Source organism: Anastrepha ludens, chromosome 2 (assembly GCF_028408465.1).
Source record: "Anastrepha ludens isolate Willacy chromosome 2, idAnaLude1.1, whole genome shotgun sequence".
Classification (NCBI taxonomy): Eukaryota; Metazoa; Arthropoda; class Insecta; order Diptera; family Tephritidae; genus Anastrepha; species Anastrepha ludens.
Genome location: NC_071498.1, coordinates 133,616,444 through 133,631,759, shown reverse-complemented (window position 1 = coordinate 133,631,759; position 15,316 = coordinate 133,616,444). Strand labels below are relative to the sequence as shown.

The 15,316-nt window shown below is 41.7% G+C and overlaps 1 protein-coding gene across 1 annotated transcript; it reads left to right on the top strand.

The window, feature by feature from the left end:
- Window positions 1–1,476: 1,476 nt before the first annotated feature.
- Window positions 1,477–13,841, top strand: LOC128855367 (uncharacterized). The gene is made up of 2 exons (XM_054090222.1): window positions 1,477–1,840; window positions 12,334–13,841. The coding sequence occupies exon 2, from the start codon at window positions 13,113–13,115 to the stop codon at window positions 13,809–13,811; it is 699 nt and encodes a 232-aa protein (XP_053946197.1). The 5' UTR covers window positions 1,477–1,840; window positions 12,334–13,112; the 3' UTR covers window positions 13,812–13,841.
- Window positions 13,842–15,316: the final 1,475 nt, after the last annotated feature.

Sequence of the window (15,316 nt, the reverse complement as noted above, 5' to 3'; positions counted from 1 at the left end):
CCAATGAGTCTTTGGTGCATGCGCGTTTGGACTCTCCAGTACTCGATTAAGCCGCGTTCGCGCTCACGTAGAAGGTCACTTTTGAAGCTGTTATCTGCTCCGCAGAATGATTCAAGGATTTATAAAGGCAGTGTTTGCAACCTTTTAGCGAAAGTGTCCGCAATTTAATTCCCTTCGTGCACCGCATGTGCCTGTACCCACATCAGAGTAACAAAGTTTCTTGATGGTAAAATTCGAGAATTTTAAAACATTCCCAGATCAACCCTGACTGGAATGAGAAGATATCTAGTGTATTTAGGGCTGCTTGACTGGCAGAGAAAATGTTTGCATTGGCACCACGCGTGCCTACGAAAGTCGTTTTTCCCATTGCAATTACCTTTTGGAAATGTAGTCCGAAAATTCCTGCTCCGGTAGTGCCGTCTACCATTTTGAGCCCACCAGTAAACCGCACTTGTGCGCCCGGTTTTAAAGCTATTCCATAATTTCTCCATGCTGAGCGATCACTGATGACCAACTTGAAATCGAGGAGAATTTTAGTTTTCTTTTCGTCTTGTCATAGACCATCAGCCACGGGGAGTTCGGGATTGAATCCAGAATTCTTACATGCCCTGTAAGACTGCCTTCTTTAAGATGAAATAGATTAGGAAGGCCTAAGACTGCACTAGCCGGTTTGGCTAAAGGAGGAGTGGAATGAGTTTAGCGACCATTCCTAAAGCCGCTCAGATAGGCTATTCTGTGAAAAACAGAGATAAAACAGCTAAATTTATAACAGTAGTTTGTCCACCAACAAAACCCATGCTGAGAAGGATCAATTAATCCTTTAATAGTAAATGCTAGCTTGTCCTTGAGCACTTTCTTAAAACCTTTGGAACTGGGCGATAATTTAGTTATAGGTCTATAATTTGTTACACCAGGTTTGAAGTCATGGACGCCAACTTCCAACGGTCATTGTTAAAAAAATTTTAAATTAAAGAAGCCTGATTACTAGGGACATCGTTTTAGAGACTATATCAGGTAGTCGATATTGATTTAAACGTAGTTATTAAGGGATGTGCAATCATATTTGGCTTGCGAACCATTAGCTATAGCGGCTGACCATTCAACCTAACCCAGCCAAACCTATTTTACTTAGCTTATTCAACTGAAAATTATGGAATTTCATTAAAGTCGACTGACTAAAATGCAAAAAAACGAAATTATTCGAAATTTTCAAAGGAATCCAACTTTGTACGCCTTCTCATAAATGTCTGAATGTACGAAAATCCCATTAATTTACCTTCGCCCTTGTCCAACACTTTCCATAGCATACTTTATGGCGCTGCTTAGAGCGAATTCTATGTTTCGCCTTTACGTTTTTCACCCCTGTTAAGTTAAATTTGAGCGTTTTTTTATTTCAATTTCCTCCTTTCGTAAATATCAACCACAAGCACCCTCTTATTTCCTCAGTCTCACTGTCGCTTCCGTCCGGTTAAGTCATGTGTTGCGTTCTTTCGCGTTTTGTTGTAATGAAATTAGAAGTTTAAATTTGTGATTAACCGAAAAGTTCATTTCATAAATGTTCAGAAACGGCTACGTTAATGATATTTTAATTTAACATATTATCTTGAGTTCAAGTTTAAAGTTTGTTATGTCAAATTAATGAAAAAGAATTGCGTTTTGTGATAAGAAAATTTACAGGGGAAAATTTGCAGTGCGTTGTGCAACAAGTGAATGAAGTGCTTTTGGAATGCGACTGGGTGCGTGAAGTGCGCAGATTTTTTAATTTAATTCACTACAAGAAATATTGATAAGTGCTGACAAAAACAAATAAACGAAACTCAGTCAAAACGTTGATTGATATGTGAGTACCATTAGGTGGCCCATCATTTCAAGCAAAAATTCTGTCTCACATTTTCGTTATTCACAATCGTTATTTGATCTTAAAAGGGGTGAGAGGAAGTGAAATATTTGCAATGAGCCAAAAAAGTATTGGCACTCACGAAAAATCAAAGTTCTCAGTGCTATAACTTTTCGTCTAATGAAAGTATAAAAAATACAGAGATATTTTCTGTATGTATTTATTTATTAAGTATATAAACAAAAAAAAAAAAATATTTCGACTTAGGTTTACAAGCTCAACCTTCAAAGGTTAAATAAGGTACACATTCACATCAAAAAAGATTGAGGTACACTGTCTGAGATGCCTACAGAAAGTGGCCCGTAATCAGTTAAACCAGCTGTCTGCAGTCCCTTCGGCTAAATGGCAGAAGAATTTGCGACAGTCGTCCGGACATGACAGGTAACACCAGTTTAGTCCATCTGCAGCCTCTTTCCGCCTGCCAAGCTCGCTTGTGGGTTAGAATAACCCGTTTGCTAATCGTCGCTTTGATGGCTTAGAAAGGAGAGGAAGAACGGGCTCCGGGCCAATGAAGTTTGCCACAGAGGCCATCCTAGCTAAGGAGTCAGAGGTCTCGTTACCTACGATACCCACGTGTCCCGGGACCCATGTTAGCAACAGGCTATTATGTCTACCGACATAGTTCAGCCTCGATTTACAAGACTCGACTACTTCTAATGTGATTGGTGGGCTGTCTAAGGCCATGGGCGCAACTTGGCTGTCGCTGCAGACACATTTAGATCTGCCTCTCCATCTGTTTTCTACAACAAAGTTCATGGCTTCTGGAACAGCAGACACCTCCGCTTGAAACACAGATGCATGCATTCCAAGACCAAAGTGTAGTTTTGTCCCACTGGATTCCACGTAGACCCCAGAGTCGGAGCCGTGCTCGGTCCTGGAGCCATCCGTCAAAATGCGAAAACAGTGTTTGCTGGGCTCATTTTCAAAGTTTGGTCACAATTGAGTCTCTGGCAGCACCACACTGTATCTCTTTTCAAGTACGACTCTTGGCAGTATGGAGTGAAGCGAAATGGAGAGAATCGTTAGATCAAAGTCCACGCCTTCTCTCTTTTCCAATGTCGGACAGGGGCCGTACCAGTTCTCATTGTGTTTCAGCCTGCAGGTGGACTTCAAGGTCGCTCCTTGGATGAAAGCATCAAGTGGGTGTAGACCAATCAGTCTCTAATGCCGGGCCTGAAGTATTCGGAAAGGTCCGGTGCAACAGACGGCCATTGTGCGTTGCAGTCTCGATAAGGTCCTCCTGACTCCGACGAGAGAGAGTCAATTTATCCAGACCACTGAAGCATAGGTGATAATAGGTCTTATCATAGCCGTGTAGATTCATAGGACCTTGCTAGGAGAAAGATCTCACGTTTTCCCAAAGACACCTTCGCACTGCCAGAAGGCTGTCAGTGCTTTGGATGTCTTTGTTCCTACGTGTGACTTCCAAAGAAGTTTATTATCGATTATTACTCCAAGATATTTGATTTCTTTGGATAGCTGGATTGTGACTCCTTTTAGCTTAGGCAGAACGCATCATCAAACTACCTCCTTCTAGTAAAGAGTACAATGCCAGTCTTGGTGGGATTTGCCGATAACCCATTCGCACAGCACCAAGTGTCAATCATATCCAGAGTCTTCTGCACTTTTCTACAGATGTTCATAAGCGAAGGGCCAATTACCAATCAGGCAACGTCATCCGCATATCCTTATGCGTAGACTCTAGCATCATTTGAGGTCGCGAGTAGAGGATCGATCACCATGCACCAGAGCAATGGAGACAGCACACCACCTTGGAGGCATCCCCTATTAATCCCGGAAGACACTAGCAGATCCTTCTCCGCCCGCACCGAGACGATTTTTTGAGTTAGCATTGAACGAATCCAATTCACTAGCAGCCGGTTTATGCCATGTCTATTGGCAGAGCTTTAAAAAAATATAGCGTACAGTGACTTCTGCAGAAGTTGTTGGTATGAAAACGAGCAACAAACAAACGAGCAACTTCCTGTAGATGCCGAGCTTTAGTGGGCAAACTTAGCCAATTCTAGGATCGTTTAAATACAATTCTTTGCAAGTGATGGATGGGGACTTTCATTCTTCAAGGACCAGGATATGTGAGCAGAGAGCTAGTGTTGAATGTGGATATAGATATGATTTACGCATTCAGTTTATGTCGAATCGATGTCATTCAACCAAGACGAGCATCCATCCCTATTTACGCAGTTCGGTCGAATGTGTATACAGTCACAGACGAAGGAATGGAAATCATACGGAAAGTCAAGTGAGCGGAGTTTTGCAGCAATTTTTAACGCACCATATTTGGGAGTTTTCAAATTTGAATAGAAATTTAAAACTATTGTTGTTGGGTGCACAAGTACGAGTAACTATGTGAACCAGCTACATATTTATTTTTCTCAGCTAAGCTCTTGCTTAGCTTTTCAGTTTTTGCTCGTCCTTCAGCCAATTCGCTTTTGCTCTGCTGCTGCTTTTGTTGACTTGCATGCAGCGGCGTAAGAGGATTTCGATTGCGAGGGGGGCGGGGAGCGAGATGGGTTTTCAAAGCTGGTTTTAATTCTTATTTGTAAGTCTATTAATAGCGGCACTGACAGTTCTTTGGTGCACAAAATATTGACTCTAAGTCGATGTCATACTTAATGCTTTAACAAAGTTGAAAAAAATTGTGACCTTAAGCTGTATTTTTGTAGGCCGTGCTGAAGGGCTCATATTCTGTGCAATTCAGAATTCAGAATCAATTAAACTCTGTAGAGCTAATATTTTCCGAACTCGTAGTGAGATGGAGTCAAAGAGTTCGCCAAAAGTGTGCTTGAAAATTGGGTTGGCAGGTTGCGTTTCGCCGAAAACAGCTGAGGCTGATATTTACTTGAATGAAAATGGATAAATTAGTTTGAGGGCACTCTTCCACAAATCTCTTGGATTCATTGATGCATCATTTCATGAATTTTAAGAGATCCGTAAGAGGAAGAATATGAACTTTATCCATACTCAGTATCTCGCAACCCAATATCCAAAGTCTGATTCTGGAAAATGCAGGACAGCTACAGAGAAAATGCTCCGCAGGCTCGTCATTATCAAGACTGGATAGGCATATCCGGCTGTCCACGACCCCCATGGTTGCCATATGCTCACCACAGACGTTGTGTCCTGTGATTATACCCACCACCTCAGGTCCTTTCTGCTGAGTTTTAGGTGAAAGGTCGATGCTTTCCTGTTTGGTTCTTTCACAAAGCACTTGGCTACTCTGCACGAGTTCAACTCAGACCAACGACCTCTGTGGGTAGACCTCATGAAGTCCTCAATCCATAGTTGAATCGATGCGGAATTGACACCTGGAAAGGATTCAGGGCGTAGTGGCATACTTGCAGACCTTTCATTTACCAATTTATCGGCTAACTCGTTCCCTGTAATACCACAATGTCCAGGCACCCAAATGAGACTAACTTTGTTGTGTTTTGCAACACTGTTCAGTTTTGTCTTACATTCACCGACTAACTTCGAAGAGTCACTACAAATTCCAATTCTGTTACCCCGCCACTTTTTCTCAATTAGTCAGTACGCCACATTCAAGATGGCATAGACTCCAGTAAGGAATACCGTGCCCATCTGTCCTGTGGCATAGGAGTACTTAATGTCTTCGTTTAAGTACCATCCAGATCCGCTTCCATCACTGGTTTTGGATCCGTCGGTGTAGAAAGTGTGCTGATATCCCGTTAATGGGTTCTCTGAACTTAACCATTGATCTCAATCTGGGATCAAAACATCATACTTCCTACCGTAGCTAACGACAGGCACCCGATTGCCCACCGGCATCGAGAACAGTATGCATCGCTCCGACAACTGGTGGTATATCTGGCAGTGACCAGTGCTTACTTCTTTTCCCCAGACTTCGTTTATCTTGAGCCTGTACGCCGTTTTCATTGCTTGCTTTCGAAGTTGAAGATCTAAAGGTGAAAAGTCCAGGCTGGCATCAGCAGATGTCGTAGTCATGGCACCTGTGATACCCAAGCACACACTTCTCTGTAGCCTGTTTGGGGGTTGTATTCTGGAAAGATGGAATAATTTCAATTATCAATAGAGCCATATTTGAAATAAGGCTGTAGTAAAATAGTTTAATTTTCTTCATTTTATTTTATTTCTGAATTTGCGTTACAGTTACCTGGGTACGCCCTTGCTTGTGTGGATTTTGTTTTGCCAAATAAAATAGTAAATACAAGCACAATCTGCCAACATTTTATGTTACAATATTTTCGTTTGCTTTCGCTTTTTAAAATTTTTATTTTATTTGCCCTTGTTTTCCATCTCTGCTTTCTACATATTTGCGTATACCATATTTGTGCTGTTTAATTTTTGGTTTATATTTTATTTTGTTGAATTTTGTTTGCAGTGCAGTTTCACGAGGAATCGTTGCTCTGCAATGGTTGGCAAAGCAGATGAAAAAAAAACAGTAATAAAAAAAAAAAAGAATTAGAAAAAAAAACCGTATAAAGCACACATGACAAACAAAAATATGACCAAATTTTGCATGCTGCCTGGTTGGCAATGCATTAGTTTTGTATGCAGATATGCAATTTTATCACAAACATAGCCGTTTCACTAAATGCAAGCGCACTGTGCACATGTACACTTTGCGCCAAAAAGTATGCTCGTATATTGTGCATAAATCATTGGAGAAAGCATATGAAATATTTAGGACAAGGTGGCTAACCGGGTTATTCGCTATGCCACTTTTGAAAAAAAAAAAAACACAAAGCAAAAAAGTAAAATTCAAATAAAGAAAATTTACTGCTAAATGAATAAAAATGTAAATATAAATGGGATAAAAAAGGATTTAAGTGTGAGAGAGGAATAGGATCCGGAAGAGTGAAGAGAATTAGTATATTTTGCGCTTTTGGTCACCTCGGTACTAGTTGACTAACTTTTTGTGCTAGTTGGCATGAGAGCTCAGGCTGAGCAGTACAGAGGCTAGAGTTTTTCGGTATCATTTGCGGTATGAATATGAATAAAATGGCGGCTATACGCACATGAACACTTAACAAATTTCTAATGACTTGCTCCTGAAATGGTTCTAACAGTGCGTGATAACAGGTAGATGCAGCTTTTGAGGTACTATATCAAGACAGTTACTGACGCTGAGTATAGTGCTCAAACCGCCTCCCGATGAAATACTTGACGGTAGTGCCACGCCGATCGAAACTTTGACGGTAGGAGGTTTAGTTCGGCTTAAAGCCCCACACTGATGCAGTTCGGAAGAAGTCCAAGGGTGTAAAATCACATGACCTTGACGGCCAATTGACATCGCCGCGACGTGAGATTATTCGGCCATCAAATTTTTCGCGCAAAAGAGCCATTGTTTCATTAGCTGTGTGACAAGTGGCATCGTCCTGTTGACACCACATATCGTCCACATCCATATCTTCCAATTCGGGCCATAAAAAGTTCGCTATCATCTCACGGCAGCGAACACTATTCACAGTAACTGCCTGAAGGGCCTCATTTGGGAAAAAATTTGATTCGAAAGCCCGTTTTCATAATAAGCCTGAATAGCTTTAACACGTTCCCTGTCCCAATACAAAAATGCAAAATTGACCGATAAGTCCAATATTTCACTACGTAAACATGTCATATAATCGGTTCTCGTCAATATTACGTTGCTGGCACTTTGTTGATAATGAAGCTCCGAGGTATTAAAACGAACGTCTATACAAAATAAAACCATTTTTGGACCTTATTATCAATAACTGGAAGAGCTTACTAACACCTGGTGAATGTATCGTCATTTACGAGTCGATGATGCCGTTTAGAGGCAGGATATCTTTCCGTCAATACAACCCATCAAAAGCTCATAAATACGGCTTAAAAATCTATAAACTGTGCACAGAAGAAGGTTTTGTCTGGAATTATGATATTTACATAGGGCGTGACCCCGAGATTGCTGATTTGGATAAGCCTGGGAGTGTCGTAATAAGAAATAATTACACATAATTTGTGATTTCTGCGTAAAATAAAAATATTTTTTCGTATGTCCCGGCGTTTTTCTGTACTTTATTTTCGTACCAGCACGTCCAGTGCAGAAACTGTACAGTTCCGTTACGTCCAGTCGAATAATTTGCTTTAGAAGTTTCATATACCCCATGACGCACGTATGGCTCAGGAACGGATCAGTGCTTATCAGGCGCACGTTTCCTGAACCATATGTGGCTCAGCGGACAGGGAACGTGTTAATGCGTTGCTCGATTGTGTGTCTTTAAATGGTTCAAATTGAATTTATCTGAAATTAAAAAATGTCAAATGAATTGTAGAAAAAAATTTGACGTTTAGGTGTGGTTCACATTCAACATCGGCCCTTGAAATTTAACCACCCTTTATATACAGAGTGAATGCGGTACTTGAGGACGTGAATACTTCGCGAAACTATTAATTGCCTTTTTGCTTTTGTTTTATATAGACATGCAGGACTACTACTTAACTCAAGAATTGAAGAGACATGTAGTTATTGCCACCTTATATACAAATCACACCGATTTAGAAATCTCTAAGCTTCTTGGGTGCGCCCGTTCATTCTTTCATAAGGCTCGCCGTGAATTGGAAACATGAGGCGATGATGCAGAATCTGTTGCAAATCGCGAAAAACACAAGGAACGGCTCTCACGCTGTCCCATCTCCTGAATTTATTCAATAAGTGCAGGCGATCATTATCGAGGATCCTTCAAAATCAATGAAGCCCTTGCGAAGGAGCTTCGAGTTGCTTATGCAGATCTCCAGTATAAGTCCTACGTTATGCGCAAAAGAGAGAGAGAGAGCAGAGAGTTATCCGATCAAAACTTTTTCTAAATTAACGCCTTTTAAAATTCTAAATGATTACAAAATTAATCACTCTGAAGCGCCTGAGATGTTATGGTTTTTTTCTGTTTTCTGAAAAAAATTTTGACCGAGACCAAAAGACTAGCCGCTGAAATGACCAGAATGTCAGGTGGTTATGCTCCAATCCTACAGAGGTTCCTGTTGTCATGCACACGAAGTTTTCAACCGCTGTCTTGGTTTTAAGTGTTGTGGTCAACACTTGAAACCTTAAAGGTAAAATTGAAGATCCCAAATAATCTATTGAAGATTATTCGCAGCTATCTGAGCAATTGCGTGCTCTTATACGAAACGCGAGAAGGGTGTAGACCAAACAAATAACAGCAGGTGCGGCCCAAGGATCAATACTCGGACCTGAACTCTGGAATATAAGCTACAATTCCTTCGAATAGAGATGCTTGAGGATGTGCATTCAGTGGGATACGCAGATGACATTGCAGCTGTAATGATCGCCCGAAATACTGACGAAGCCAAGGTAGTTAAATCAGGTGATGATCCGAGTTCAGACATGGCTACAAGACCATGGATTAAAGCTGGCCCCAGAGAAAACCGAGCTAATCCTTCTAACGAACAGACGTATCCCATTAGAAGTAGACATACAAGTACTCGATGCCACTTAATCGACAAAAAGAGTGGTCAAGTACCTAGGAGTGCAATTAGACACAAGGCTAACCTACTGGGCGCATATAAACCATGCTGCCACCAGAGCTGCCTCGTCATACAGAACAGTATCCGAAGCATCGGTATTAGTTATCAGCGGAACCATCTCTATAGATATTCTAGCACAAGAGCGCAAACGGAGATGGGGCAAAAAACACAGGAATCCCAGTACCACGCTTCTCCGATATTAGAGTTCAAACGCTCACACTTTGGCAGGCAAGATGGAACTCTGAACGATATGGTAGATGGACAGCGAGACTAATACCCGATCTAAAAAAGTGAGTAGAAACATAGCACGGTGAGGTTAATTATTATCTCACACAGTTTTCGCCTGGACATGGGTCCTTTCGCAACTATTTGTGGCGAATGGGAAAAGTGAGCCAACCAAACTGCATATTTGGAGATACTGAGTATGATGATGCAGAGCACACCTTTTTTAAATGCGAGATATGGAACGTAGAGAGAACAGGTCTGCAACGATTGGTGTATTTACACCTGAAGAAATTATCGAGAAAATGATGATAAACGAAGAAAAAAGGAATGCCGTCAAAAATTTTGTGGAGGATATTATCCGAAAAAAGAAGCGCGAAATGGAAAGTTATACTGAAGAGCATTGAGCATAGGTTTCTCAAAACAGGCGACCCTGGACGCATGGTGAGTAAGTAAGTGTCCTTCTTAGGACGCCGTCTTGGCCCTCTACCTCGAAGCAATCCGGAAGCAGTCCCGGGGTGGAGAGAAAAATCCAAGAGAAGAGGAGGGATATTTTTAGTGAAATCACCACACACGTAGTAGCGACGGTTACTATATGGTGCGAGGCATTTTTAACCCTACCTCACCGCCAAAAAAAAAAAAAAGAAGTGTTGTGAACAACAAAGAATATGTCATGCCATCAAACTTCTTTACTCAAGAATTACGAGTGAATTGCGCTGCATACTATATATCGAGGTTCTAAACACAGTAGTGAATCCCTGGATTTATAGGTCATACAGTTTTCAGCAAGACTCTGCTCCCTCGTTGAAAGCGATGGCGATACCAAATTGGATGGCTGAAAACTTCCATGACCACATAACACCAAACTTATTGCCGCCTAACACGCTAGACCTTGCTCCCCTGGATTACTATGTATGGCGCCGAGTTGAGCGTGATAGCAATAAGCAACCTCAGAACACCATTTCTTCTCTGAAGGCTGCACTTAATACCGTTATGGTCAATATGAATAATCAGCATTTGATTGGGTCGTCCAATTGTTTCTGTACCCGGATCGCGAAGGTTATTGCTGCTAATGGAAATTTTATTGAATGATTTTATAGATACCCTATGATCAGAAAGTACTGGGAATGTTTAATTTAAACGAACCAAAGGCGTGGTGCACCATGAGTACCTTCCATCGGGCCAGACAGTCAATATATAATTATATAATATATATAATTGTCGCCTACACCCTTCTCGGGTGTTTGGCCGAGCTCCTCCTCGTATTTGTGGTGTGCGTCTTGATGTTGTTCCACAAATGGAGGGACCTACAGTGTCAAGCCGCCTCCGAACGGCAGATATTTTTTATGAGGAGCTTTTTCATGGCAGAAATACACTCGGAGGTTTGCCATTGCCTGCCGAGGGGCGACCGCTATTAGAAAAATGTTTTTCTTAATTTTGGTGTTTCACCGAGATTCGAACCGACGTTCTCTCTCTGAATTCCGAATGGTAGTCACGCACCAACACATTCGGCTATGGCGGCCGCCGACAGTCAATAAGGAATATTATTAATCCATTGTCAAGCCGTACGTCGCAAATGGCCGGAAATGTGGGCAAACAATTCTTGGATTTTGCATGATTATAACGCGCCATCGCACCGAGCCCAAATTGTGCTGGACTATTTGACCAAACACTAAGTAAATACCATCGTGCAAGCACCGATATCACCTGATATGGCCCCGTGCGACTTCTTCCCGACTAGAAATGTTGGCAAGGCGGTGATTATTCGCAAATAAGGCAGACCGCATTCCAAATTTGCGCCTCATAAGGCAGCCAAACTAGGCCTAAGTTCCGAAAGGTATCGCCACACATCTGCCTCATTAGGCGCAGGTTCGAAAAACCGAACTTCGGTAATACTCCGGATGCCCTTCTACAAATCAGTTAGGGATTCCAATTTATGCTTAAGTGAGACACTGCCACAGATTTTCGTGACCACAACCAAATTTGGTATTGTTCTGCCATGCCAATCTTTGCTTTGCCTAACGTGGGCCTGGTAAGGTAATAGTGAAGCGTGCCTCAGTAAGGCCTGCCTAATTCGGGCCTAACTGATTCTTTGGCATACCTCATTGTTATTCTAGTCGGGTTTTTATTTCGCAAGTTGAAGTTACCACTTCGTGGAAGGTGATTTCAGTCGATAGAGGAAATCAAAGAGAATGCGACGAAGGAGCTGAAGGCCATCCCTTCGCCGGCCTAACAGGGGTGCATGGAGGACTGAGTTACACGTTGGCATATTTATGTTGCTTCAGACGGGTCATATGTTGAAGCAGATAAAATAAATTTGCCTGAAATTTAACTCTGTTTTGTTTTATTTAAACATTCCCGGTACTTTCTGATCATAGGGTATATAAAAAGTTGGTTTGAGAAAAAAATGTGTGAACTTTCATTAAAGTTTGTGCAAAATAAAAGCTTATTAGTTTTACTCTCAAGTTTTCCTAAACCACCCTGTATTTGCTTGAGTATATATACGCATACATCCTTCGGATCTTTTTACATGTCTCTTTGAGTTTATTGCTTCTTCTAAATAAATGTAACCCCTTAAAACATATCCCAAAAAGTTTGACACTATTCGCCCCGAGTTTATTTCAGTTTGCCGCCACTTCACCCTCACTTCATTTAATCCACATGGAATTACTCAAAATACTAAAACTTTTTTCACTACTTTTCATTTGCAGATTAACGGAGCGAGTACTTGAAACCATCGGAAAGGAGGTTCGCCAACTCTACGAAATCCACGTCGAGAGCATCAGAAGGGTTTCACAAACTTAAGACAAACTGCCAATAAACTGAAAATTTTTTTGTTCTGCACATAGAAGTGAATCAGCGCAACCGCTCAGTCTAGTCATAGTGGATCAAACGTGAAACATTTTGTTGCAAGTAGAGAAAAGTCGAAGTTAAAAGAGTTTACAGAAAGTGAACAGCATTTGAAGTAATTAAAATTTTGTTGCAAACGTAAAATACGCGAACGTTCCCGAAAAGGGACAAAACTTTACAGCTGCAACAACAAAAGCGGGATCGATAAAAACAGAAGAACAATTCACGTCAGCTGATAAGTGCAAAATAAGAAAAAAAGTGGGCGTGCGTGCAAGCAGAAACCGAATTAAAGCGCTCACGAATCGTGTTGCAAGATTGGGAGGTCGTGGTCGAGCGGTGCATTGGCGCAATGCAATGAAATAATTAATTCAATGCACTTAAAATTGTAGTTTTCAACTTGAGAAACGAGAAAATCGCATTTAGATAAAAACCAAAACAACAAAAATTCGCAATCAGTGCAAATGAATGGCAGCAAACTAAACTTAAAGTAAAATAAAGGAGATAAAGTTGATAAAGAGTGAAGCGTAGAAAAGTTTGCGTGACAAAGTTTCATTTGGTGGCAAATTGGGAAGGCGCACAAACAGCGCAAGGCGATTGGGTGGAGCGAGCCCGCAGTGGGTCTGGTGTGGCAGCAATAAAAATGACGTACACAACTCAAGTAGGGGATTGCATAAAATCACAAATACAACAAGAACAACAAAAGCGAGTTGGGCAGTTTGAAAAATTCAACAACAGCGGCAGTTGTAGCGAAAAAAGCGTAAAAGTGAAAAGCTGTAAATTAGCGCCAACGCAACGTGCAACACGGGCACACGCCACACTGCACCAGCATCAGCAACGGCAAGAGTTGCGAACAGCTGACACAAATTGTAACGCCTTCATTGGCCGTGTCTCAGCCACACGCACTAGAGAACTAGAACTAGAAGCACAACAACAACAAACACACAACTATACCACCTCCAACATGAATGGAAGCAGCATCATGCAACTTACACTTGAAGAAGTGGCAGTGGAAAATAAGAAAGTAGCCAACGGCGTCACACCACATCCCAATACAAGCGTCGTCCAGTCGCGGCAGCTGCAGCAGGTGCAGCGGCACCGACAACTCAGTTTGGGGGAAAAACAGTTGAGTGAAAGCGAGATTTATAGCAGCAGCAGCAGCAGCAGCAACACAGCACAGACAAGCAGCAACTGCATTAATCACAAAAATTGTAGACAGCGACAACAAATACAACAACAACAGGAAACTTCTTGGCGCTACGCCCGATCCATTGCCAGTTGCACACAGCTCCTCAGCGTTCTGCTGCTGCTCGTCACGGTGCATTTTCCAAGCGGTAAGTGAAGTTTTGCGCACGAATATATGAATCTAGAACTTTATAGAACTGTCCATATGCAAATTGCAATGCGGAAAAGTAAAAAAAGTGAGAATAAGTCGAGTTAGACGTAGGGAACAGAAAGCAATAAAATTAACACAGTTTCTCATAGCTTTCTTGTAGGTGTTTTCAGACTCCAACTAGAAGCACAACTAAAGGAAAAGTCCTGGAGTTTAGTCCAGCGATGTAGAACATTCAACAAACCACATCGGCTCCCATCTCTTGTAAGCCCTTCTATTTGAATTCATCCACTTTGCCTAACGTGAGGAACACTTTTGTGGTGATACTTCTGGGGGGCCACTCGGTTACTGCAGCCACCAGCCTCTTATATTATCATACTTCAAAACTAGTTTAATAAACCACGAAATTACTTAGTAAGAATTTCGTAAAATTATGCTCATGCCCGGTCGCATGAACGCTAGTGGAAATGGGACCTTTATTCGGATCTTTATTTTTCAGCCATAGAGTCTAATGAAGTGGAAGTGAAAACGTGGGATGCCATTGCACTCACTTAAGCTTGAGATAATTCGAATGCATGCAGAAGATGTAGGCGGCCGCCGTACCCGAATGGGTTGGTGCGTGACGACCATTTGGAATTCAGAGAGAACGTAGGGTCCAATCCCGGTGAAACACCCAAATAACACCGGTGAAAATAGCGGTCGCCCCTCGGCAGGCAATGGCAAAGCTCCGAGTGTATTTCTGCCATAAAAAAGCTTTTCATAAAAAATATCACCCGTTCGGAGTCGTCTTGAAACTGTAGGTCACTCCATTTGTGGAACAGCATCAAGACGCACACCACAAAGAGGAGTAGTAGCTGGGCCAAGCACTCAAAAAAGGTGTATGCGCCCTTATATGCAGAAGATGACGCTTTCGTTGTGTTTGTACAGGTTTGCAACTTTTGGCTGTGTCCTGCTGTTTTTAAGGTTGATGAGAGAGAGAGAGAGAGAGGGCCAAGTTTTTTCTCTCATCTGCACCATCTTCATCTAAAGAAATAGTGCTAGAGATGATATGTTTTTGTTTGAATATTGCTGAGTAGTTTTTTAATCAAATTTTTTTAAGTCGGCGACCAGTTTTCGTATTTTTATTTTGTGAGCTCATCATCATCATCATTGCAATAACAGCTCGGGGTGAGCCAGTGCTTTCTTCACAGTCACGCTCCATAAGGCTCGGTTTATTGCGTCGCTTCTCCTAGAATTTATAAGGTGTGAATCTCTATCAACATCATCAGAATGTCTTCTCGGCTTTCTTTTACGTTTTTTACTGCTAATAATGAGAGAGTTGAGTGAATTTTTAGTAATTCTGCCGTTGTTCATCCTCAGTAGGTGTCCAAACCATCTCAGCCCCCGAGCTTTAGCGAAACGCACAACGTTTTGGTCTGATATCAGCTGTTCGATCTCATCATTGTATCTTATTCTGTACGATCCATCAGCTTGTCTCTTTCAGCTTTCCCGAGTTTAACAAAGCGCGGCAGTTG